Source organism: Hemicordylus capensis, chromosome 2, assembly GCF_027244095.1.
Source record: "Hemicordylus capensis ecotype Gifberg chromosome 2, rHemCap1.1.pri, whole genome shotgun sequence".
NCBI classification, from domain to species: domain Eukaryota; kingdom Metazoa; phylum Chordata; class Lepidosauria; order Squamata; family Cordylidae; genus Hemicordylus; species Hemicordylus capensis.
The window spans coordinates 155133934-155161622 of NC_069658.1; the positions used below are offsets into that span (position 1 = coordinate 155133934).

Below are 27689 nucleotides of genomic sequence, written 5' to 3' on the forward strand. Positions count from 1 at the left end.
GAGACAGGGATGTGTAGCCAGATAGAAGGAAAGAGGGATTGCTCCCTATTCACTATGAAAAAGGAGGATCAGAGAAAATTTCCTGCTGGTAAGGCGGTGATCAGAAGAAAACTGAATGAGAAGGCACTCACCTGTCTTTGAGAGATACACAGTTGGTAAAGATGTTGCCCCTGGAAGCTGAGGAGGAGGAGGATTTAGAGATCACCTTTCAACAACAAAAAAGTTCTCAAAGCGGTTTACGTAGGAAAAGAAACACCTGATCCAATTTTTTAGCTCTCGGAGGTTCTTAGATGTGGCTGTGCAAGGGCACAGGATCCCATGTGTGGGTTTACACAGAAGCTAGTTACCCTCCCTCAGCCTCAGCCAGCCTTCTAAGTTTCTATTTCTTTTAAAGCAGCAGATCCCTTCATTAGCGTTACAGTTTCTTTTTAAAAACAATTAAAATTATAATTATAACATAGTTTATTGGTAGAGAAACACAGGCAACAACACCAGTGTAAATAAACATAATAAACGATACATATTTATGAATAACATGCCATTAATCTTTCTGTAGGCACTCTAATGAACTTTCTGCCAAAATGTATCCTTGGAATTCTTTTCTGCAAAGGCAGATGTTGAAACTTCTCAGCGATGAGAGGATTAGTTAAAAGGAAGTCAAAGGGAGAGTCAAGAGTGTAAGTGTCCTCAGGGTCTTGGATGTTACTCCAAACCATAATAATATAAGCTCAAGTAGAATGTATATCTTTGCTTGGGAAAAGCATGGACAGTTCTAAGAGCCTGCTGGTGTGGTTAATGAGGAGTAAGAAGGAAGGTATAGAAGTCAAGAACGCTTTATTCTGAGAGTGGATGTCTTGCTCAAACAGGGGAAATGTGAAAGGGCATACATTCTGACAAAATAAATGGAAACTGATGATACGGCAAGTGGGGAGAAGAGTGTTGATGAGTGTATTACTACAAACAGTAAGGCAAATTATAAACACCTCTAATTATATTTGAAGCAGGAAAGCACCCAGGAAGACTCTTGGACTATTAGGCGACTGGAGACATATAGGGAGATTGTAGCAAAGCTGAATAAGCTGTTTTCAGATATTGGACAGATGCTCACTCCAGGGGCATGACTACCATTAGGCAAGGGGAGGCGGCTGCCTGGGCGCCACCACGCCTCGAGGCCCCCCCCCAGAGGCAAGTCACATGACTCCCCAACACCCACAGAGCTTCGGTGCCATGGAAAAGCCAACCCCAAGTTCGGAGCAAAGGCGGCATGCATGCAGCAAAGTCCTTGTCTGCAGAAGCAACTCTGAGCAGGGAGCGCTCTTCCCCATGGGAGGGTGGAGAGGGTGGAGGGACAGGGTTAAAGCGAGGGAGTGGAGTTTTCTAGAGAAGCTGGCATAATGGGGATGTGAGCGTGAGTGCACTATATATTGTGAAATGTGTGTGTATCAGCGAGGGGCCCGTTTTAAAATTTTGTCTCTGGGCCCACCCCAGCCTTGTTACGCCCCTGGCTCACGCCACATTTTTTTGTTTGTTTTGCTGGGAGGGCATTCTATTACATCAAACAGAAGGGATAATAGATGAAGTTCTAGGGTAAATTGACAAATTCAAGGCACTGGGTGCAGATAGCAAATACCTGAGAGTTCTGAAAGAACTCACATGTGAAATCATTAAATTTCTAACAGAAATATGCAACTTCTCACTAAAATAAACTTCTGTACCAGAGTACTAGGAAGTCACTAAATTAATATCAATTTTTAAAAAAATATATTTTAAAAAGTTTCTTAAACAAATATCAGATAGGGAGGCTGGAAAACTAAACTTTTTTAAAAAATCTTGATGGCTTCATTACAGCCCTTTATTTAAAGAATTCTGGCACACATTAAGCTAGAATTACTTGTTCAGCAATCATGTATTTGAATAAATCAGGACTCGAAGATATTAGCAACCATTTTAATATAGGAGTTGGATGAAATCATGCATCAATATATAGCTCTAGGTCAAACTGACTTCATATTTTGCAATTGTTTTAGGGAGCATGTTTTCCATATGACTTCCATCACCACATTGGCCACATTCACATGTAATGTGGAACCACAGTTGAATGGGACAGTGGTTCTGCAGATGTTATGTCTGAATGCGGGCAATTGGTGTTTAGTCCGGCAATGAAACCGAGGGTTCAGATTTGGAACTTGAATCTGAACCCTCATGTTGTAGTGAGTCTTGTCACTACAACCCAAGGCTCCACGCAGCCTGTGGTACATCCAAATTCAGAACCACAGGCTGTGTCCCCTCGAACTGGAGTTGAGAGAGGAAACTCCTCCCTCAACTCCAGCATGATTGGCTGTGTGGGGTGTCCTTCAGTCAAGAAGGAAGCCTGCACAGCCAGCTCCACCGCCTCTCTGCAGTCTCACTGACAGTAGAGAGGTTACTCTCCAGTACATCTGAATTCGGACAGGAGAGTGGGGAGAGGGGCGAGTTCAAGTTGGTGATGTAACCAGCCACACTTCATTGTGCTCTGGAGCCTCCTGCCCACTTTTCTTATCCTGAACTGCTTCATCTCTTCTCAGCAGTGGAGACTTGCCCATTAAACAGGCGATTATTTGTCCTTTTCTATTGGGGGAGTCACACTGGTGAGTTTTATAATGGCTTCTAAGGGAGGGAGAAAGAAAGTTCAGCCTCCTGCCCGCCCACCCACCCCCTTCATCTCCGCAAGAAAGGTTCCCAGAGTAAGTAGGAAGTATTATGAAGTTTCTTAAAACTATGTCTGCTGACTTAAAATCTGACTTTAAAAACATCACAGCTTTGATTACTTCACTTCAAGCTTCTGTTGACACAATTACTGCCAGATTGGGGGTGTTGGAGGGCAAAATCTCTCAATTAGAAGATTAAAGGCTCCTCTATTGATTCCGTTTTCGGCACATTACAGATGTGCTACAAGCCAAGGTGTGCACCCTGGAATTAGAATCTCGCCATTTCAATTTGCATATGTTGGGAATCCCAGAACATCTGGGAAAGACTGATTCTATTAATTTCACTAAAGAGTTCCTTTGCAAAATATTTTCTCTGCCAGAGGAGTATGAGCTGGAAATTGAAAGAGCTGATCATATAACTACTGCTCCCTCATGTGCCCCTAACAAGCCTCAACCATTTATTGTAAAGTTTCTTAAATCTACAGTTAAAGAAGATCTTTTTAGGTGTGCTCGAGAAGGAAAGGAGTAACTCTTGAATCATGTTTTCCCCAGATTTCCCTAAAGAGGAGGCTGATAAACATCGTTCTTTTCAAAAGGCACGCCAGATGGCTAGAGAGAAAAACCTGCAATATCATGTTTGCTATCCAGCAATGTTTTGCATTTATTATGAGAATAAATTGAGATCCTTCCAAAGGTTTCTTTCTGCATTGAATCATGTCAGAGCAGAATAACTGTTTTGACTATCTCCTATTCATATTTGAACATCTGTCAGTAGTTTATTAACTTCATTTCAAGGTCCCTGCATTAAATCCTGTTTTGCAGTTTTTATCCTGACTTTAATTATTTCACAGGTGGTCCACTGCAGTGCGCTGTGAGCCAGGATTACCTACCACACTAGACTTGGGAGTGCAAATGGATTTTTGTTTGTTTCCATCTTCTTCTGGTCTGACATTATATTTCTTTCTTTTATGCTTATTGGGTTAATTGGTATTGGTATTATGTTAAGTTTTGCCTATTAATAATCATGTGCTGGAGCATAATTGTTATCATGTTTATTAATAATCATGTACTAGTACATGGAACCTTAACTGGCACAGCAGGGAAATGCTTGACTAACAAGCAGAAGGTTGCCGGTTCAAATCCCCGCTGGTACTATATCGGGCAGCAGCAAAATAGGAGGAAGATGCTGAAAGGCATCATCTCATACTGCGTGGGAGGTGGCAATGGTAAACCTCTTCTGTATTCTACCAAAGAAAACCACAGGGCTCTGTGGGCGCCAGGAGTCGAAATTGACTTGATGGCACACTTTACTTTACTGGAACATTAGTACCCTACTAATTTCTATTGGAACATTCTGCATTACATGAAAATGCAGCCACTCTTAAGATATCTGATGAGGCCACATTCTGAATACCCTGACCAACCGAGGTTTGGCTAATGGCAACAGTGAACTCTGTCATGGTTCCAGCCCTGTGGAGAGGAGAGGGTGGCACACAGCCTTTTCATAAGTTCAGACAGAGGCATGTGGGAAGGTTGTGAAGACCATCATCTTTCAGAGGTGCCTTTTAACATTTGTCTCCCTCAGCAAACAAAGAAGCAGATCCCCTGGGATATATGTTTCTTAAAAGGGTTGCATAATCTGGGTTACCATCCTCCACTGTTATTGGTACTCCACTGAAACATTGGTTAAAAACAACAACATGCTGTTTTTGTATAACATTACCAACACTGCCATGCCCAGCTTTGGATATATTATTTAATTTCAGCAATGTTAAGTGTCATTGTATGGCCACTGTAATACAGTTTTCTCTTAAATTTTAATTTACAGTAAATTGAATTCCTGTCTTGAATAAGGAGGTCCACATCTAGGAGGAAATTCCCCACTGAACATCTTTTATCCATTTGTAATGGAATTAATTTCCTTTGGTGTTAATACTACATAATAGATATCAGAAAACATTTTTGCTTCTGAGTTAATTAGCTTTTAAAAATCTGTTAGCTCTTCATAGATCAAGCTGTCTAGATTGTAGTTGAAGGAAGTCTCAGATCTCTCAGTTACTGGGGTGGGGAAATACTGTTTGAAACAAATAAAAGGGGAAACACACTAGGGGAGTAAAAAGAAGTGGATCACTTTGGTTTAAAGAAGTGGATCATTAGACGGGGTGTAGCTATAATCGAGCGAAAGGGTTCAAAGAACATGGGCCCCCAGCTCCTGAGGGCCCTCCAGCTTCAACAATCTCTATTTTCTTCATTATCTCCCTCACTCTGGGGGGCCACCAGAGAGAGGGATGCACACGGGCTCCCTCTCCCCTAGCTACACCCCTGTGGGGAGTAAAAAGAAGTGGATCACTGGTAAAAAGAAGTGGATCACTAGGCGAGTAAAAAGAAGTGGATCACTAGGGGAGTAAAAAGAAGTGGATCACTTTGGTTTTGAGCTTGAGTAGGAAAGTGTGAGGCTGCTGCTGCTACATGCAGCTGTTCTCACCTCTTTCTCAATGCTTTAGCCATAGGCTTGAATGGGAAATCACAAACATCCTTATAATTGGCTTGCTTCTTATCAGAACAGGATGAAAATAGCATGTATGGTAGACCGTTGTGATGTCATTATACCATACAAATTATATGTAGATATATTCTGGAGTTTGTAAGCATGCACACTTTAAAGTTTCGAGGCTCAGCTTTTGCCATTTAAATACTCGCATGATTGCAGCAAGACAAGTACAATTAAAGAATGGCTAATGCCAAAGGAGAGGAAGAGGGAAGAGGCTGAGGAGGGGAAGCCTTTAGCCTGTCCCTAGAGGCTAAAGAAAAGTGTAATTGTGAGGAAAATCAACAACAATTTAAAAATAAATAAAAGGTGGGGGGACAAAACATCTGATTGATCAACTAGCCCCCACCCACCGCCTCTATTTAAAGGACCAGACTGGGAGGCACAGATTGAGAAAGCTTTTCGCCTAAATTCGGATTTTGCCACAAAAAATAAATTAATTAAAGATTGCCTGGTGGAATTTACCTCTAAATCAATTACTGAGCGAATTTTTCAGGCTCACTTTACTACAGCCCTCACAATCAACACCCATCAGATAAAAATTTTGAAAGAAATTCCAGCTAGAATTTTAAGGAAACGTAAGGATTAAAAAATTTTGACTGAGGCATTAAATGCCAATGGAATACGTTTCAGGTGGGAATTACCAGAGGGAGTGTCTTTCTTCTACAAGGGTAAGAAGAATAGACTTACGGAGCTTCTTAAAGTGCAAGAATTTTGGCGGAAATACAAAAAAGACTTATCTCCTGAGCACTCTGCTTCCTCAACACATAAATAGAACCTGACAATATGGATTACAAACAAAATTACAGATTTTTTTTCTTGGAACATTAATGGGTTAAATTCTAAAGTTAAAAGAAACAGAGTCTTTCATTTTCTTAAAAAACAAAATTTGGATATTGTGTGTTTACAAGAGACCCACATTAGAAAGCAAGATAGAAAATTTTTGGTTAATAAGGCTTTAGGACAAGAATTTGTTTCTTCAGACAAGGAAAAAAAAAAAGAGGGGTAGTATTTTATGTCAAACAACAATTTGAACCTAAACTGATTTTTAAAGACGAAGAAGGCAGGATATTAGCATTGGAAATTCTAATTTCTGGAATTAAAGCAGTGATAATTGGAATCTATGCCCCAAATGAAAAGAAAGTTGAATTTTATAATTATTTGGATCAAAAGATGGCGGAGCTATCGAATGTCAATTTGATTATATTGGGAGATTTTAATGGAGTTGTCTCGACATCTTTGGATAGAAAATCCGACATTTCAGATAGGAATTTACACTTCCAAAAGTATTTTTTGACTTAGTAGAACACATGGATCTTTATGATTTGTGGAGAATTAAAAATTCTACTGCAAAAGAATATACTTATTTCTCTGAAAGATATCAATCACATTCAAGGATAGATATGGTTTGGACATCTAAAGCTATTACACCATGTATGGAAAGGATGGATATTTTACCTAGGACTTTTTCAGACCATAACCCAATTTGCTTTACATGGAAGATGAAAAGAACGACCTCATTTCATTGGAGATTGAATGAATACCTCTTGAAAAAACCAGACGTCATGGAGAAAGCTAAAAAGAAATTAAAGGACTATTTTGAACTGAATTTGAATCAGGGAATGGACAATAAAATTGTTTGGGATGCAAGTAAAGCGGTTATGAGAGGTTTTTTTATACAGCAAAATTCATATTTTAAAAAGCAAAGAGGACTGAAAAAAGAGACATTATTGATGCAGATCTCCAAAAAGGAAAGGGAATTATTATGGGCTAAAGATAAGAAGATGGTCATACAAGCTATCAAAATGTTGCAACAACAACTTTTTATGTTAATAGCAAATGAACTAGAACGGAATTTGAAATACGTTTAGCAAAGGACATTCGAGTTCGCAAACAAACCAGGCAAGTTGTTAGCTTGGAAAATTAGATCTGAGAAGAAGAAAAATTATATATCCAAAATACTTACAAAAAACAGGCTCTCTTATAATGGAAAGGAAATAAGAGCGGAATTTTTAAAATATTATTCAAAATTATATAAAGGCAAAATAGTTGAAGACAAAAAAATTGAGCAGTTTCTCAGGACTAAAAATATTCCAAAACTTACTAAGGAGCAAATAGAAACTATGAATGCTCCGATAACAGTTGTGGAAGTAATAGAAGTAATAAATCAAGCCAAGCCCAGTAAGGCCCCCGGGCCTGATGGACTGTCAGCTTTATACTATAAGTCACTTTAAAGATCAAATTTTACAACCTCTTCAATGGACTATGAATGATATTTTACAAAAAGGGTCTATGCCGGATTCGTGGAAGTACGCAAATATTGTAGTAATCCCCAAATCAGACCAAGACTTAACGTTAGTTAAAAACTATAGACCAATTTCACTTTTAAATAATGATTATAAGCTTTTTGCTGCTATTTTGGCAAGAAGAATGAAGGTTATACTGAGGCATTTTATTCATGAAGATCAAGCTGGATTTTTGCCAAAGAGACAACTGAGAGATAATGTCAGAACAGTCTTGAATGTACTGGAGTACTATGAAAAACATAATGATAAACAGATGGCAATGATTTTTTTGGATGCAGAGAAAGCTTTTGACAATATTTCGTGGCAGTTTTTGCGGAGATTACTAGAGGTAATGACTGCTGGCAATAATTTTATTAGGGCAATTAAGACGATTTATTCGGAGCAATATGCTAAGATTATTGTAAATGGGGAATTATCAGACAATTGTGTAATACAAAAAGGGACTAGACAAGAATGTCCACTTTCCCCATTGCTTTTTATATTGGTTCTAGAAGTGCTTTGTAGAACTATTAGAGAAGATGATAAATTACATGGTCCCAAAATTGGGAAACAGGATTATAAGCTGAAAGCCTTTGCAGATGATGTTGTGCTGTTTTTAGAGAATCCAATGGATAAGATTGAAAGACTTTTGAATAAAATACAACAATTTGGTCAGCTGGCTGGATTTCATATAAACAAGACTAAGACTAAGGTGTTAACTAAAAATATGGATCAGAAAACCAAAGACAGATTCTCTGAAATAAGTGAGCTGAAAGTGGAGAAGAAAGTTAAATATTTGGGGGTTTGGTTATCAAATAATAACTCCCTGTTGTTTACAAATAATTATGTCAAAATATGGAATTCAGTGAAAATTGATTTACAAAGATGGTCTAAAATGAATCTGTCTTTAATGGGAAGAATTTTTACCACTAATTAATAATTATTTACCAATAATTAACACTTTAACTTGTTTTAAGCAATGGCAGAAGGACATAACTAAGTTTGTTTGGCAGGGGAAAAGACCAAGAATTAATTTTAAGAATCTAACAGATGCAAAGGAAAGAGGTGGTCTTAACTTGCCAGACTTAAGGTTGTAGTTTGATGCTGTTTGTTTGACATGGTTAAAAGAATGGATAACGCTAAGAAATCCTAGAATTCTTGATTTAGAAGGATTTGACAGAAGGTTTGGTTGGCATGCGTATTTGTGGTATGAAAAAAGTAAAATACATAAAGATTTTTTGAACCACTATGTGAGAAGGAGTTTAATGAGGGTGTGGTTAAAATACAAAAATTGGTTTGAACCTAAAACTCCGTTATGGGTATCTCCGATTGAAGCCTTATCATGTAAAGAAGTAAATATGCAAATGTGTTGGGGTACCTATAGGGATTTGTTACATTTTCAGGAAAAGAATTGTAAGTTAAAAAGCTTAACTGAAATACAAGATTTGGTTAGAGATTGGTTTCAGTATCATCAGTTAAACGAGATGTATAAGAAGGACCTTAAAGTCAGATTTGAGGACCAGACTTCAAATTTTGAGAAGGAATTATGTCAAAATGATGAAAAATTAGTTTCTAAAATGTATAAACTGTTGCTTTTGGAGGAAACAAGAGACGAAGTGGTTAAAATGACTATGATAAAATGGGCTCAAGATGCGGGGCGTAATATAGAAATGGCAGCCTGGGAAAAGTTATGGAAAAATGATTTAAAATTTACTGCATGTTATGCTATTAAAGAAAATTATTATAAAATGATGTATAGATGGTATCTGACACCAAAAAAATTGGCATTAATGTATAAAAATGTTTCAAACAAATGTTGGAAGTGTGGACATTTTGAAGGCACATTTTTTCACATGTGGTGGACCTGTGGGAAAGCTAAAGCCTATTGGGACATGATATATAATGAATTAAAGAAAATATTTAAAATGACATTTCCTAAGAAGCCTGAATCCTTCCTGCTGGGAATAACACAAGGTGTAATATCTACAACCAGTTTAACATTTTTTATGTATGCCTCCACGGCGGCTAGAATTATATATGCACAGAAATGGAAGTCTAGTGAACTGCCTTCAAAAGAAGACTGGCTGTTAAAAATTTTGGAATATGCGGAGATGGCAAAATTTACAGCACTATTAAGAGATCAAAACTTGGAATGTTTTAAAGAAGATTGGAAACCATTTTGGTTGTATCTAAAGAATTACTTTCCTACTATGGACTTGACAGCAGGGTTTGAAATTTAGCAAAAAACTGCAGGTTGGGTAGATTAATTATGTTTGTAAGGGTTTGAACTTACGTTTTGAATTATTATCATAGCAAGGGTAAATTTTATAGTTGTTGATTCACGAAGAAATGTGAGTGGGAAGTCCACCTTCTCTGTGTGTATTTTTAATGAATGATAATATTGCTATTGTTAAAATCAATAAAAATTGAATTTGGGGGGGGCGGGGAAGGACCAGACTGGAAGAAAAATGTGCTCAGGTGTGGAAGTGAGGAGCCACATAGGGGTGCACCCTTGGCATCCAGCTCTCCTATACGTCATCACCCCTGTAACAACCACAACAAATATTTATATATTGCTTTTCAACAAAGTTTCCAAAGCAGTTTACATAGAGAAGTAAAAAATAAATAAATAAGAGGGATCTCTGTCCCCAAAGGGCTCATAATCTAAAAAAACAAACAAACCCATAAGATCGACACCAGCAACAATCACAGGCAGTACTGTGCGGCGGGTGGATAGGGCAGATAACACTATGTGGATAACACTTCTCTGTAAGTTCCGCTAAGGTCTATCTGCACCCTTTCCTTCTTGCACAAGTTTTTCCCTTCCATGTCAATGTTAGGCAATGAAAAGACACCTGGTGTTTCATGGCCTGGCATGGAAATAGTGCAACCAAGTGACAGGATGTGCAAAAGGTCATCTGAGCTGTATGCAAAATCACCTGTAAGAATAAGCAGTCATGTTTGAATAAACCACCATCTAGAAAGACCCTGAGCCCTTTCTCATGAGCAGTGAGAAAGGGCTACCCGGTTTGTGGGGAGGAAGCCCTAAAGAGCTTACCTCTCCGCAGACTATCAATCCGAGTCCCTGCGAGGGCAGATCTCCCACTCACACAAGTACTGGCTGCTGCCAGTAGCGTTGAGGGTTGGGGTGCCAAGATGCATCACTGTGTGTCACCCTACTCAATAATGCTCCAATAATGCACCACGCGAATGCGCGGTGCATTATGGAGATCCCCCCCTCCCTTCCCCGAGTCTGGCAGTCGCGGCTGACACACAATAAAAAAAGCGGGGTTAAGAGAATACTTTTTCTCCTAAACCCATTTTGAAGGGTGGCTTCGTAGGTGGGTTTGCTGCTGTGGTGCTGTTGGGATCGGGTGTGGCTGGGCTGGGCTCCCTTAGCCTGGTTTTGCATGTGTGTGTGAATAGCCTCACTGAGATAGCAGAAAGAACTGCACTCAGATTTAAAGTACTGTTTTTGACCCTTGAAGCTCTACAGGGCTTGGGGCTGGGGCACCTTTTGGACCGCTCTTGCCCAAACAGATCTGCAGGGGCCCTCTGTTCTCTGTCACAGGCCCTACTGTTAGCCCTGGCTCTGATTCAGATTTGGTCGTCAGGGACTAGGAACAGGGACATGTTTGTTTTTAAATATACCTCTCTAGAGAAATGTTATAAAGGTTATAAATTTGTGTGTGTGTGTGTGTGTGTGTGTGTGAGTGTGTGATACAAAGGTTAGTTTACAAAGGTACGTCTCTAGAGAACCCAAGAAATTGGAATTCAGAGGGAAACAGTCTAAGATACTTTATGTTACAATATGCCAGTTCAGTATATGCCAATATACCAGTTCAAAATTGATTCACACTAAGGAAGAACCAAAAGTACTAAGTGGTAAAACTGCACAATAACTGAAAATACAGAAAATACAGGGTGTGGCTTCTACATGCAGCAGTTGTTTGGGAAAACTCATGCCCACAGGAAGAAATTTTATTTATTTTTATTTATTAAAACATTTTTATACCGCCCCAAACTTACGTCTCTGGGTGATTTACAACAGAATAAAAACAAAGTAAAACATTCGTTAAGACAAAAATGGGCGGCGGGGGGAGGGGGACACACACACGCACATTACAATTTAAAAATTTTAAAATAATATTTTAAAACAGCATTAAAACCATTAAAACAACATTAATTAAAAGCCTAGGTGAAGAGATGTGCTTTTAAAGACTTTTAAAAAGCTGTCAGAGATGGGGAGGCTCTTATTTCACTAGGGAGCGCATTCCAAAGCCTCGGGGCAGCAGCAGAGAAGGCCCGTCCCTGAGTGGCCACCAGACGAGCCAGTGGCAGCTGCAGACAGACCTCTCCATCAGATCTCAGTGGGCGGTGGGGTTCATGCCGAAGAAGGCGTTCCCTTAAATACCCAGGGCCCAAACTGTTTAGGGTTTTATACAGTAGGTTATAACCAGCACCTTGTATTTTGCCCGGAAACATATCGGCAGCCAGTGTAGCTCCTTCAATACAGGAGTTATATGGTCTCTCTGAGATGACCCAGAGACCAGCCTGGCTGCCGCATTCTGGACCAGCTGTAGTTTCCGGACTACGTACAAGGGCAGCCCCACATAGAGCGCATTACAGTAATCCAATCTGGAGGTTACCAGCAGATGTACCACTGTTTTGAGGACATTCACCTCAAGAAACGGACGCAGCTGGCATATCAGCCAAAGCTAATTATGAGATCTCCACATATAGATATTATTGGGTGTGATGACTAATTACAGTCTTTCCACAACAAGGTCCATAATATTCACTTTTTAAACTTCCTTTGAGGAAGCTCCACTGAGATAAGCTCCCTACAGAGGTAGATGTATTAAAGACTGAACTTCTTAATTTCAAAACTCAGAAGCACAGATCCTGTTCTAAAGATCAAAGACATTTGCAAGACGAGTGAAGGTGAGAAAACCTTATCTTAGCCAACCCACACTAGAAAAATGGGGGGAGAAAAGATTGGGAACAATTTGCATGGGAACAGTTATTCCAAATGAAATGAAATAATGTGATCAAATGTGGAGATGAAATAATGTGATCAAATATTACTAGGTGAACAGGGCTGGCTCTTGGTTTCAGGGGTCTCTTGTGGTGAGCCACTGAGAGTTGCTTTATCACCACTGCATGGAAGCTATGGGTACAAAGGTCAGCAAAAGCCAGGGGTGTAGCTAGGGGAGAGGGGGCCTATGTTTGCCCCTCTCCCTCATGACCCTTCACAGTGAGGGAGATAATGAAGAAGAAAGAGAGGGGTGGATCTGGGGAGCCCTCAGTAGCTGGGGGGGCTCGGGTTCTTTTAACCCATCCACTCAATTAAAGCTACATCCTTGGCAATAGCCCTGCTGAGGCCCTAGAAAGGCTGACCCGTGATATGTGTGAATAATCCTTTTGGAAGGTACTAGATAGCTGGCCTTGTTTGGGGAATGATTCCAAAACTCAGGTTTCCACAAATCTCTTGTTGTGAAACTTATAGGGGCTTGCAAGACATTCAGCCATGATACTAGCTGGGTGACTCTGGGCCAGTCACTTCTCTCTCAGCCTAACCTACTTCACAGGGTTGTTGTGAAAGAGAAACTCAAGTATGTAGTACACCACTCTGGGCTCCTTGGAGGAAAAGCGGGATATAAATGTAAAATAATAAAATAATAATAATAATAATTGAATGTAAAGTATCTTGAATAAAAGGCTGTCTGTATATCCTCCGCAGAAATGATTATTCCAAATGTGCTTATCTAATTGGTTGAGTCTGAATACATTATATAGAAGTGAAGTCCCACTGACCAATGGGAATTACTTGATGTTACTGCCTACGCTCCAGAGAAATGCAGATGTAGCTCCACTTGCCCAGTCCTGTGCTTCTCAAACAGCAGCAGTGCACACCACATGGCAGTGACAGAGCATGAAAGGCTCAAAGAAAAATACAATATCAAAGTTGTGACTGGGCTCATGAGAGTTAATTCTCTGGATCATGGCTATAATGGTGGCATTGGCCAGCTGTGAGTGTAAGAAGAAATAGCAGTCCAGCAACTGTGGAATTAAAGCATACGATACATTGTGGCTGGGCCAACAACTCTTCCAAAAACTGTCAGAGAGCACATCGATTTTTATAGTATCACATTATCCTCGTCAGGCCATTGACATTGCACACAGAGAGACAAGTAGATAAGGCAGTACTTGTTCTTGGGGCAGTCAGACAGTGTCAAAGACTGAGGCCCCCAATGGGAAAATTGTCATATGCAACATTGGGCTTCAGCCACGTCCATTCTGCTACATCCAAAAATCTCTCCACCAAACAGGTTGTAGGGATGTTACCTTTGATCTCACTAATTACCCACTCGATAGGGAGCAGGACAGGAGGAGAATTGAACCAAACTCCTCAGACAGATGATCAGCACTGTCAGAACTGACAGCATTCACTTGGATGTGGTTGCAGACTCAGCCCGGTAAGAAGCAATTCATGTGCACTTCTAGATGCTAAATATCCATTTTTCCCTGCAGAGCATCCATTTCCATATAGAATCATAGAAGGTTTTGGGGGAGCAGATCGGGAAGGGTGATCTGTGTGCAGAAGCCTAATTACTAATACTCATACTATGAACATTTATATACTCATAGTTTATACTCTTTGATTGATGGATTAGGGTACAAATGTGTGAGCTTCCCAGAAATTTCTTCTAAGGAAATAGAAAAGTCATTCTGGCTTTGTGGCCAGGAACCACATAATAAGCCTCAGTCTACAGACTATACAATTTCAAGAGCACTTCAGTCTATAAAGTGCTTTTACTATTCCTATCACATGTTATATCATTACTACTACTACTACAATGATCCTCTGAGATAGATTACAGTGAGAGCAATTTGCCCAAGACTATCCAGTAAGGATGACTGAACAACTTGAACCTAAGTCTTCACTAGCTGACTTTCAAGATACCTTCTGTGATGCCACAAGGACTTCAGTATTGGCAGCAGAGTAATCCATGTAGGTCACAGAGAGAGGAGCATCTTCAGAAGCAGGAGTCTTTCTGTTCAAGCCATATTTTGCAGAGCATAGTAAACGAGTATGTTTATGCATGCATGCCTCTGATGAGGTAGAGCCTTCCTTGTGGATGTTCATGCAACAATAAACATGCAAACACTAGAGAGGGACCACTTTAGGACCGAAACCAAGAGCTCAGTCATGGCAACGCTCGCTTGCATTGGGAGCAGTACTCATGTCACAATGGGAGCTTGTTTTCTATCAGTTACTGATATAACCCATGTGATCACGCCCTCCGTAGACTTCTTGTCTTTATTTTAATAAGTACATTCTGCATATTAAACAGCAGTCTGCATCATCTTCCATTCTCCTGGACCCCCCCCCTTTTTTTCTTCATTCCAGTAGATGAAATCCAGGCTGGATGCAGTGGTGGTGAATGACAACCGTAGCCTTGGTCGGGCGGTAACAGAATTTGTTCTGCTGGGCTTTCCTCAGGTCTATGTGTTGGAGATCTTCCTTTTCGTGGCCTTCTCTGCAGTCTTCACTCTCACTGTCTTGGGGAACATTACTATAATCACAGTTGTGGCAACAGACTCCCGTCTTCACACCCCCATGTACTTTTTCCTGGGGAATCTCTCTTTCCTGGAGATCTGCTTCACCTCAGTCATTGTTCCCAAGATGCTGGCCAATCTGCTGACTAGGAAGAAGACGATCTCATTCACTGGCTGCATTGCCCAGTGCCACTTGTATTTTTTCCTGGGCTCCACAGAGTTGATCCTCCTGGCTGTCATGTCAATTGACCGCTATGTGGCCATTTGTAACCCACTGCGGTATGTGGCCATCATGAACAGTCGTGTCTGCATCTCCCTGGTGCTTGGCTGCTGGGTGGGTGGGTTTTTACACATCTTGTGGCCCACGGTGGTGATATCCCAGCTTCCTTACTGTGGCCCAAATGTCATCAATCATTTTTTTTGTGACAGCACCCCTCTCCTGAAGCTTTCCTGCTCTGACACACGCCTTATTGAATTAGTAGATGTGCTTCTCGCCTCCATCATGCTCCTGGGCACTCTGTTGCTCATCATGGTTTCCTACATTTTCATCATCTCCACAGTGCTCAAGATCCGATCATCTACTGGCAGGCACAAGGCCTTCTCTACCTGTGCCTCACATGTCATTGTGGTGACAATCTACTATGGCAGCTCCATTTTTATGTATGCCCAGCCAGCACAGAGCTCTTCCTTGGAATTCAACAAAGTAGTGGCTGTTTTGACGGCTGTGGTAACCCCACTTCTTAACCCCCTTATCTATAGCCTGAGGAATGAAAAGGTGAGAGATGCCCTGAAAGAAATGGTGAACCGGAAAAGTGGTTTCCAGAGAAACAGGGAGCCTTTGGTGTGACTCTTAAGACCTATGTGCATAACTCCTTTGAGAACAATGCAAAGGCCTCCGTCCTTCCTCCTGCAGAACCAGTTGGAGAAGAAGCAAAACATTAACAACTAAAAAAAAACAAAAACCTGTGCTGCCCATTTAATTATGGTCACAGTGCTCCTAAGTTATGTTGTATTCTAAACAGATTTCATTTTTTGACTACCCAGCTACATCAAGCATACCTGAACTCTCTTAATTTTGAGGAACACCTGAAAACACCTGAGAGTTGAGCCTAAACAGGGCAATTGCTGCTGCTTGTACATGGGATAGTGATGTGCAGCTTTCATATTTCATACAGGCTTCATGTTTGTTTCTACAAAGGTGTGCCTTAGATTAGTCCTGCTCCTGAAGACAGTGACAAATGTGTGGGTCCACCTGAAATACTTCTAGAGAGTCATTGTAGTAGATAACAGAGTGCTGGACTTGGACCAAACATACCTGAGTTAATCCTCTCGCCTTTATGAAATTCACTGAGTGGACCTTGGGCCAATCACTGTTTATCAGCCTAACCTCCAGACAAAGCTGTTGTGATATTAAAATAGGGAAGATCCATGTAAGTTGCCCTTTATTTCTTTGAGGAGGGATGGCACATGCATGTCACAATGATTTATTGTTCTGAGTCTGGACTTCCTTGCTTACTGTGAGTAAGTCCATGATTGGGGTTTTATCTAAACTGTCACCAGTTGGGGGTCAGGGATTTGGAAAAAGAACTTTAATGTTCCTTGATGACTTTATCCATTGGAATATGAAACCCATTAGAATTTTGCAGGAGGAACAGATGAACAGGTCTGAATTCAGGATCAGAGAAAGCAAGAAGCAGCTGAGAGCTGGCTAAAGATAAAGCCATATGGCTTTATCTAGCTAAAGATAAAGCCATGTGGATTGCAGGAGTTTTCCCTAGGGATCTGACGCAAGAGTCACAGATTTGCTGCTACTTGTAGAAATTTCTGTTTGCTTCCATCATGCCATGATTGTATATTTGAAAAGAAAGCAACTATGACAAAGACATTATAAGTCTCCAGTGCTCTCTTATTCAAATGAAACTAAACCCGGTAGCGTTGCTGTGAGCCTGCCCAGGACGAGTTTGGGGGCCATTGGCAGGAAAGAGCAACTGAGGGAAGACCTTCTATGCCACCATCTCCCCTCCTCCAGGTTAGTTGAGTCAAGCAGCCCACAGAGACACAAGCCCCATCTGGGCCATTACACTGCACCTGGGGCCAGTGGGTAGAGTTCAGTCCAGGCCACTTCCCTTCCCCCTTTTAAGATGACACATGGAGCAGACCTGACCACAGGTGGAAGAGGACCGCCCTGGGCATTTCCTCCACTCCAAGATAGCCAAACAGTGCCAAGGAGGAGGAAAGGGGGACAGTGCAGAGGTCGCTTCACATGTTATGTGGGCATTTTGCTGCTGTTATGGGACATCTTTGCATGTGGTAATGCAAACATCCATGTTTGTTTTTCAAGATTACATGTTTTCAGGGCAACTTGTTGATCAAAGACATTTTGCAACATATTTCTCCTGTGAAGTTTGTACAAAACATCCATATTTTCAATGATCTTTCCAGTGATATCAGGGAGTATATAGAGGTTCCTTTCACTCTTTTCCAAAGATGTTTCTTTAACCTCCCTAATGCTCCCTTGATCGTATCCCAAAATTTCTGTCACTATTTCACCAATGGCAGCCCTATCAAGTAGTCATCTCAGGATTCAGGGTTCCATTAAGGCAGGGGCACCGCACTCACATGGGTCGGAGGATCAAATTACCTACCGAACAGGTACCCAGAGGTCTTCTCTCTCACCATAGATGCTCACCTGGCAATTATCTTACTGTCTTTTCACTGCCAAGCAAATACTGCTCTCCTTTCCCAGGCAATTCCCAACCGCTGAGAAGTTTTCAAATCTGGGTCTTTTAGTGCTGCATCTTTTCTGCTACTTTATTGTTTTCATGTATGGTTTTTAATTGCACCAAAGAGGCACCTTTTACTACCCCTGCTAACTTGGCAAAAAGGCACCTTTTAATGTGGTGATTCTCTTTATTTAGCAGGGGGAAAGTAACTGGCCCTATCCACCCCCAGCACAGTACTTCCAGTGACTGTTGCTGGTGTGTGTCTTATGTTTCTTTTTAGATTGTGAGCCCTTCGGGGACAGGGTTCCATCTTATTTGTTTGTTATTTCTCCGTGTAAACCACCCTGAGCCATTTTTGGAAGGGCAGTATAGAAATCGAATGAATGAATGAATGTGGGGGGGGGGTGTATGATTTTACTGTGTTTGGTTTTGTGCACTGTCTTGGACATTTGCTTAATTGGAAGGTGGTATTTAAACCAATAAAAATAAACATCCATAATTTCCCACCAAATAAAGTGGGGCAGTAGTAGAAACACTGGTTAAGGCTAAAAATATCCCTTGCCATCCAGTCCCAACATGTCATCTTTTTGTCCCCTTGCCTGACAGAATCCCTTCATTGGGACCATCACCCTTGGCATTAATTGCCAGTCCCAGCTACTGCTGCCACTTAGAGCTAGGGATGTGCACGAACCCTTCGAAGCTGAACTGGTTCACCTCAAACCAGGCCAGATTGGCAGCTCAATTGTGAATGGACTAGGGCGGTTTGGTACGCAATTGAATTGAACCAAGCCCAGTTCGGGCAGACCAGTTCGGCATCAAATGGGCAGCCATGGAAGGGGTGGCAAGAGAAGTATTTAAATGGTCTTACTTGGCCGGCTGGCACAGCCCATAGCCCAAATGAACTCCACAATATCCTTTTTAGCACACTGCCTCTGTAGTGGCGGCACAGATCCAGCCTCTATGATTGCATGGAGGCTATTTGCGTGGCATGCGTGGACACCATGCAAATGGTCTATGTGCATCTGCAGAGGCCAGAACGGCACCACCGCCACACAGGCGGCATGCCAAAAGGGGTGTTGCATTGCAGTGTGCACTTGGGCTATGGGCTGCACCAGGGGGGTGAGTGGCGGCACCAGCAGACACACCGGCCAGGTAAGGCTCTTTAAATACCTCTCTTACTACCCCTTACAGGACCCCCACCATTTACTTGGGACCCCCACCCCTTCACCACTTCTTAGTACCCCCACACCTTTACTTTTAAAGGGGATTAAAGTATTAGCCACTCGAACCACCAAACTGGTTTGGTCAAATGGACCAGACCAGCCGGTCGGTTCAATTGAACCCATTGAACCCATTCGGAAACATGCTGTTCGGTTCAAATTCTATTCAAATTCAAACCATACTGTGATTTTTGGTTCATGCACACTCCTGGTCGGAACCTTCTCCTGCAGCTCCCAACTCCCCATCAGCTGTACCCTCCAATCTCTCTTGCATGTCAACCCCTCCTCCATCCTACCAGCTCAACCACCTCTACCATCCGCTTTCTCATCTGGCAAGAGGTCACCGCCACACCTTTATTCTATGCCTTTCCTCATTGGCTGAAATGTGGGCAAATTGTAAACTTACTGTTGTCACCTGCTGCGAACATTCTGCAAATGGGCAAATGGGGAGGCTGATGCTGGAGAATCCGGTGGCAACCCTTGGTAGATCAGCCCAGTCGACCCTCCCCACTCCCGCCCATTGCTTTCAGTATTTTGTTTGGACTACAATAGGGGTGCTGTGGGCCACTTTGAGTACTTGAGAAGTCTCCCCATGCCTTATGCTTGTCAGCCCTGCCTTGGGGGGAAATGAATGGAAGATAGGCAGATCTGTCCATGAGGTACAACCCGTTAGGAACTCCTCCTAAGTAAGCAACTAGGCACCTTTTATCCTCCTATATTTAGCAGGAGGAGAGTAGAGGTATTCATGGAACTGGTTTTCCTGGTTTGGCTCAAATCTGGACGTGATTCGAGCCACGCTGGGTAACTTGGGCTCGAATGAGCCGGGCCCTGGTCTGGTCCAGCTGTTGAGCCAGGAGCGCTCGCTCCCTTAACCTCATTGAAGAGCCCAGCTTCTTAGCCGGGTTTGCCACCGAGGTGCTGCTGGAGCTGCTTGGCTCCAAGAAGTTCCCACGGGCAGCCAAGCCCGGGCTTAGCTGCCCTCGCCTGGTCTTGGCTGCTCGTGAGAACAGCCTCATAGCCAGTCCCAACAAGATTCCTGCCCATGACCTTGGCTCCTTCAGTTCCACTGCCCTCTCTCTGAAGGCCTTTGGCTCGCTGACCTAGCCATTCTCCCTCACTGTCCCTATGCAGGCAGATCCCTCCCTGGACCTTTCTCCCTTCCTTCAAATCCCTTCTCAACGTTCAGTTTCCCTCACGGCCTCTGGCTTCACTCAGGGTTTCTCAAGTGTTTTGCACTTGGGCCCCTCTTCTAAACGTCTTCCAATTCAGAAGCTCCCAAGCCCAGTCCTAACCATTTGTCACTTTTAGATGATAAGCTTCATGTGAGCAGAGACCTGATATTTGGCCATGAAACTACACACCACCATGTACACTGATGGGGCTATGCCAACTGATTGTGGTTCTTATGTCGTCTGCTGGCTGTGAGGCTGAACTCCATCAAAAGAGCCTGGCAGATTGATTGAAGAAACATGCAGCTAAGCCAAGTACTTAGAAGGCAGGACCCAGCAGAGCCCTAATACTGCAACCAGCTACAGGTGTGGGAAGAGGCTTAGGAGGAATTCACCTGGAGCGTTTTCACACAGGGCTGTTACCACAAATCTCCTTCGGAAGAGAGTGCGTGAGTTCACACACTGGCAAAACTTACCCCAAAGTCCATTCAGGATCCTTGAAAGCATTTCACACACATATCCGGCTTTGTCTTCCAAATTCTGGCTTATCGCAAAATATTTCCGGGTTTTTAAAATGCTGGTTTTAAGCGAGTTTTTCTGAAAACACTGGAGCAAATAAGGAGAGGCACTGATATAGAAGAATCATTCATATGATAAGAGGAAAATACTCTTTAGGAATGCAGACATCGCTCTTTAGAAACGCAAATCGAGCTGGCCTGCCTGGCTGCAGGAAGAAAACACTTTAAGTTCTAGTTACAAACACCTCTGTATTTACTCAGGTTGACTTTTTTGAACAATATTAGTGTGCTTGCTTAAGGTTTTCTCTAGTTAAAACACCGTGCATGTGTTGGGAAAAAGGGAAGAAATCTGTTAGTGTATACAAATGCCCCCAGTCTAGGACACAACGTTGTGTTCCTACCCAAGGAGCACGCTCTCTCTCTCTCCCTCCCCATTGGCTAGAAGGAAACCACGGAGGCATGCAATGTGAACCTGCACCAAAAGAAAACCCAAGAGCAGAGGGGAGGGGCTGCTTCCCTCATGCCACGAGTGTAATTCAAAGTGGCTTCACTCAACATTTACCCTGGAGCTTTACCTGCTGTGCGTAAAAGCCCCCGGAAAGCAGTGTTCCCTCTAAGGCAGGCGCATATGTGTGCACAAACAAGTTTTTAAAAAATGTCCACTCAGTTAATTTTAGATCCTACTCTGGTTGAGACCCCACTCTGAATGTATGTGTGCACACACACTGCCTTGATTCTCCCACCCAGAACAAAATTCATTCTGCACACAGATGGCGGGGGGAGGGTTAGAAGGATCACTGCTGGAGAGGAGAGGAGCAAATGAAGAAAGGGTGTGGCTAGAGAAGGAAGAAAGGTCCTATAAAAGAGGAGAGGAAGGTGGGAGAAGAGAGAGGGAAGGACAAGCTGCTCCTTCCGCAAGAATACATTAAGAGAGACTTGCACTCCAACCAAAAACATTTGCCAAGGAGACATATCTAGGATCTACACACAGGCAGTTGTGCTGAGAGCCTGGATGAAACCTAGACTAGAGGAAGAGTGTGACTTTGCAACATCCCTGGCAAAAGTGTCTGGAGAAGCCCTTATCTGGGTTTTCCTCTGAAGATGGGGTCCAGATTCTGTGAACAAAACAAAGTGGCTTTAAATACTGTGAAATGAAGGATTTGTAAAACCTCTGATTAATAAAGAGCCCTGCTCCCCACATGAGCAGCATATCACAGACCACCTCAGGAGGCTATTCTTCTGAGTCTTCTCTGCTGTCGCACCCATCAGTATGGCATTCTGGTTGCAAAGAGGCCAGCTTGCCTGCGCCTATTTATGATAGGTCGAATAGGAGAGCACTCAGCTCTTTATCTTTGAAGGAAGGTTATTACAAGGCTGCTGTTCAGGGAGTTTTCTGTTAAACCACAGCACATAATACATTATTGTCTTCCTTTTGTTCTGCTCATTCAGCACCTCAGGTAGCCCTTGTGATGAAACAGCAGTATAACATTTTGCAAAGAAATGCAAGGAAAAGGAGCTGCTACCAATCATTAGGGAGTGAGCTGAAGGGCATACTGACTACTCCTTGCTGCAAAGTAGCATCTCGTAGGTAATTTTAATCCCTCCCGTTCTGATTTCTGCCCACACTAGATTAATCTACCACCACACAACATATTTTTGTTTCCTTCTTAACCATATCCTTTCTACTTCTGTCCATGCAACCAGCCTTGGTACCATATTAAGCATTGCTGCCGTGTTCCAGCCTCAAATTGCCATCTTAATGGTCAATAAGAACAGCACATGGTATTCCAGGTATCAACCACTAATTTCTGTAGGGATGGCCTTTTTGCTCTTCTCTCCCACATTCCTAGGAATCTCATTCCTTTGAGGGCTACTTTGCACTGAGCTAGTGTCTTCAGGGTACTAAATACAGAGGCTGATAGCCAGACTAAATTACTCCTGAGTACTCCTGTTGAGATTAAGTGGTCCTTTAGAGCAGGGATTCTCAATTTTGGGTCCCCAGGTGCTATTGGACTTCAGATCCCATAATCCCCCACCCCAGTGGCCTTTGGTTGGGGATTATGGGAGTTGAAGTCCAATAACATCTGGAGACCCAGCGTTGAGAACCTCTGCTTTAGAGTATCTCCTGAGTAGTAGTGTTGAGTAACTCTGTCTGTCTGTCAGCCACAGCCAGTTGCTTCTTGAAAATCAGAGACTCTCTTAGGAAGAAGTATGATGCGAGCTCCTGGAGCAGCTGGTGGTTAAATGCACCACTTGAAGAATTCATAGCTGTAAACAAGGCTCTGGAGTCCTCGGGGCCTCATCCTGGAAGTGGGAGGACTGAGCTGATGCTTGGATCTTGCAAAATCAGAAAGAGCTAGAGAAACTCAGCACCTATCTAAATCAGGCCCACAAGTGCGTTACAGTTTTATTTTCAAAATACAAACTTTTTAATTAGCTCCACGGAGGATTCTAGAGAGTTTTTCTAATTACTCTCAGCTTGTCCAATTTCAAAAACTTTCTCATGTTGATTAAATATATATATACATAAACCAAAAAATGTTTTCAGAAATAGTGGCAACACCCTATGGACTAATCAGTTTGTTGTTGTGAAATAAAACTTTGTTCATTTTAACATACTCCCTCAAATTATATTCAGTTTAGTGATATTTGTCTCAGGGTTGTGGGGGAGGGCTATTTTATTATTAGGAACATAGGAACATAGGAAGCTGCCATATGCTGAGTCAGACCACTGGTCTATCTAGCTCAATATTGTCTTCACAAACTAGCAGCGGCTTCTCCAAGGTTGCAGGCAGGAATCTCTCTCAGCCCTATTTTGGAGATGCCAGAGAAGGAACTTGAAACCTGATCTTCCCAGAGCAGATCCATCTCCTGAGGGGACTATCTTACAGTGCTGGACTAGGACCGGGGAGACCCGAGTGCAAAATCCCCATTCAGCCATGAGACTAGCTGGGTGACTCTGGGCCAGTCACTTCTCTCTCAGCCTAACCTACTTCACAAGGTTGTTGTGAGGAGAAACTAAAGTATGTAGTACACCGCTCTGGGCTCCTTGGAGGAAGAGCGGGATATAAAATGTAAATAAATAAAATAAAATAAAATAAATATGCAACCAGGGTGGACCCTGCTTAGCTAATGGGACAAGTCATGCTTGCTACCACAAGATCAGCACTTCTCTTAGTTCTGTTTCACTTGAATACTCACTATGTATTCACATATATGCAAATCTCTCTTGCTCTCGTTCATTCATTATTGCGGCTAGTTGACCATCCCTTCTATCAGGGCGATGGCTAGACCAGAATGGTCAACACATATTCTATTAATGTGAGCAAATGACAAGAAGAGGTCTCTTGATAACTAGGGATCACTTGACTTGGAATGAGATATCCATCACAGTTTGGAGAAAGTTATACCCCTTCAGCGGATGGGAGGAGTTGGTAGTCTGAAGACACAAGTTCTGTTCAGGCATTCTGCAGATGGGCCCAGTGCTCTGTAGCTCTGTTTCATGTATAAGCCCTGGCATGGGAAAAGATGCTGAGACTGAGCCCTAGTGTACCCCGCTACAAACTAAGCCCTCGCTGGCAGAGCTACTGTCTTATTCCTGTCTTTACTGTCTAAAGGGCAGGAATAAGTCAGGAGGTGTCAATTTTCCTCCCATCAGTCTGATATGGATCACACAGAGCAATGAATAGTCATGCTGCTTGTCCTTGTTCCCTCCATATTTAGCGCCCCTTTGTGTAGCAGGGACTTAATGCATCTACACTAGAGCCATGTAGCAATGTGGAGCTACACATTGTAATTTTCTGCAATTAGCTGGAAGTGGGATTAAAACAGAGGCCACATTGGCATGTAACATGAAACCAGAGGTGAAGGGACCTCTAATTTCAAAAACTACAAATACGTCAGAATGCGGGCAACTGCAGTTTCTCCATAAAATGGACCCTTGGTTTCCCTCCCCAGACAGAAATTTGTACCTTCGGTCTGTAATGAGGTCCACCACCTGGACCTCCAGTTCTGTGGTGCCAGCGTTATGTCCGAACGCTGGCACCACAGTCTGGTTGCTTTGCAACTGGTGTTGAAGCAGGCAGCTCTTCCCTCGCTCCAGCTGCAATTGGCTGCCAGGGCTGTCCTTCAGTAAAGAAGGAAGCTCAGGCAGCTAGTTCTCCCTCCTCTCTGCAGTCAGCAAGGCTGCATAGAGTGAGCTCTCCTGAACATCTGGATTCGGATGGGGGAGGAGCACAACTGTGGGTCCACTGAACCTGTGGTCCCACATTATGTCCGAAGGCGGCCAGAGGTTCCACCCAGCCTTTCATATAACACTGTGGAGCTATTCTCATGAGCGAGCAAAACCAGGCTAAGGGAGCCCAGCCCGATTTTGCTCGCTTATGAGAATCACCGGGAGCCACGCAGCTCCCTGCGGCAGCATGGTGGCAAGCCCTCTTCTGTAGCCCACTGCTTAACCCAGGTTTTGGGCGTTAGCACGCCCAAACACCAGGTTAACTTATTGTCTGTCTGCTGCGGCTGCTTGCTGCTGCAGTGGACACACTTGAGGGGGGGCTTCCAATAATGCACTGTGTACTCGCACAGTGCATTATTGGGGCTCGGGGTGGGGATGGGGCACTGCATGGCAACTCTTCCCTTAGCTCGACCCCCAGAGCGGCCGGGCAAGGCACAGCCAGGCACAGGTGGCCCACAGGAATGCTGCCGCTCTGAGCGTCTGCAGGGAGGTAAGCGCTTTTGGGCTTCCTCCCCATAAAAGAGGGTAGCCCTTCTCACCAAACATGAGAAGGGCTTCTATATTAACCAGCAAGGCCCTTTGTCATGACCAAGATTCTCTTTTTATGTTTGCTCACAAGTAATTCTCACTCAACAGAGGTCCCTGGATACTTCAATTACTGTAAATACTCCCTTTTTGCAAGTCCTGCCCTTTTTATCGCTTGTTGAGTGCAGGTGGGGGATTTGTGATGAACTGCCTCCCTTAATAGCCCCAATATCAGTTTTTTATCCTACAGCTGGAGGCTTTAACAAATTGTTTTCCTTGCATTATTTTTTACATTAAAAAGCTGAGTGGTTTCACTATAAAAAATGAAAAGAAAATATAATGCGAGGAAACCAGCAACTAAAGCCTTCAATTCCACAAAAGAACAGAAATGGGCTTTGAGGCAACTCAAATAAGCTATTCAAGGGGCAATTAAGGGGCAGTTCATCATGTATCCTGCACACATGATAAATAGGAAGCAATAAAGAGGCAAGACCTGAAATGAGCAAATGTTTTATTATTAAAGAAAAAGGAACATTTCAAAGCCTAAACAGTGCTTTGTTCCCACTGCAATTGCATTTTTAATCAAAAAATGGCCATGAATCTGAAAAAATGCAGGAAAACACAATGAAAAGCACTGGAATGCAAAGGGCTGAGAACAACATGGTCTGGATCGTCCATAGGGCAGGCGTGGATGGCAATTCAAGGGGAAAGAGCTAATGTTGAAGGAACCAGAGAATCTATAATTAAGAATCCAAGGTGAGGAGAGCATTGGAGAGTACTTTCTTCCCCATAGGTAACGCTTGAGGTCTTTTGTCAAAAATAGACTCAATAGGGCAAGCATCCAAAGTTAGCTCTCCTATGAATCACCAAGGTCTCCCCCACTCCTGTCTGTAGCTCTTCAGTCTCCTGGGTGTATAAGGTAGACTGCAAAGAAAACTTTTATTATAGTAGTGCCTGATCACATATGTTACTTGGATCCCGAAGGAGTACATCTGGTACAGAGAGTCTCTTGAAGTGAAGGATCTGGAAAATAACAGGAACACTTTCTGCACGATTTTCCTTTTTACCATTGTACATCTAGCATGAAGGGAGACAGCATGCCTTTGTTCATTATATATATATAAATGGTAAATAGAAATAAAAGTTGAAGAGATGAAAATGGGCAGAAGTCAAAGTTCTTTCTTTGTTTGGATCCTCTTCTAAACTGCACACCTCATTTTGCTAACAATGGAGAAATGCCTCAGTTTCATATCTTGAGTGTATTCTGAGGACTCACAGCACAGTAAGTAATTTTATAAAGTTTTCCTCTCATAGACTGATGGCACAGGAAGTTATACTCTGGGCCTTCTACTCCTCTTGCCTGCTTGAGATGAGATTAGGAAGTAAGTGGGGTTGTGCAAAGCAAAAAAAACCCAAACCCCACAATTCACACAGTCAATTAGAAGAAGAAATTAACATGTATTTTTATGCTGGTCTATGACTGTAATAAAAGAAAAGAAGAAGAAGAAGAAGAAGAAGAAATAGAAATAGAAATAGAAATAGAAATAGAAATAATAATTAGGGAGTTATATATATGCTAAAGGAGTATGGTTATTTTTAAACCCCAGTCCATTTTCTTAAGTTTGGAAAACTACTTTGAGGAGGTGGGGTCAGAGATCCTCCTTATGACATCATGAAATGATGTCATCCATCCCTTCCACCAATCTCACCAGAGCAGTTTTTCAAGGAAAATTTTCATCACATTCAGATTTCAGAGGTAGAATGGTGTGGTGTTTGAGGAGTGAAGGGGCGTGTGTGTGTGAGAGAGAGAGATTGCTCACGGAATAGATGTGTGCACAGAACTGTTCTCGGCAGTTCGGTTCAAATTTGAATCAGACCAGTTCATTGGAATCTGCTGGCAGCTGTACAGTCGGACTACTTCAACCCAGTTTGGGTGGCTAAGCTTGTTAAGGGGAATCCGGCACACTCCTAGCACGGAAAGGGCAAACCAAGTTCCCCTTGCAATAGAAATAACACACCACCAACTTCTGTGGATGAGCATCCATATATGCATTTACATCTATGCTAAGTACTTTCTTAGGGGATTGCACATTCAGCCAAGGATATTCTATCTGAATGATGGTTTTATTAGTAAATGGTTTTCAGTACATGTTCCTTTGAGCTTTTTTGGTTAGATTGCAGGCAAGAGTAAATTACACTGAGGAGGCATAGGCAAGG

General features: G+C 42.5%; 1 protein-coding gene across 1 annotated transcript; it reads left to right on the plus strand.

Annotated features, from left to right (window-relative positions):
* Positions 1-14937: 14937 nt before the first annotated feature.
* On the plus strand, positions 14938-15930 carry LOC128343683 (olfactory receptor 6M1-like). The gene has a single exon (XM_053293117.1). The coding sequence runs from the start codon at positions 14938-14940 to the stop codon at positions 15928-15930; it is 993 nt and encodes a 330-aa protein (XP_053149092.1).
* Positions 15931-27689: the final 11759 nt, after the last annotated feature.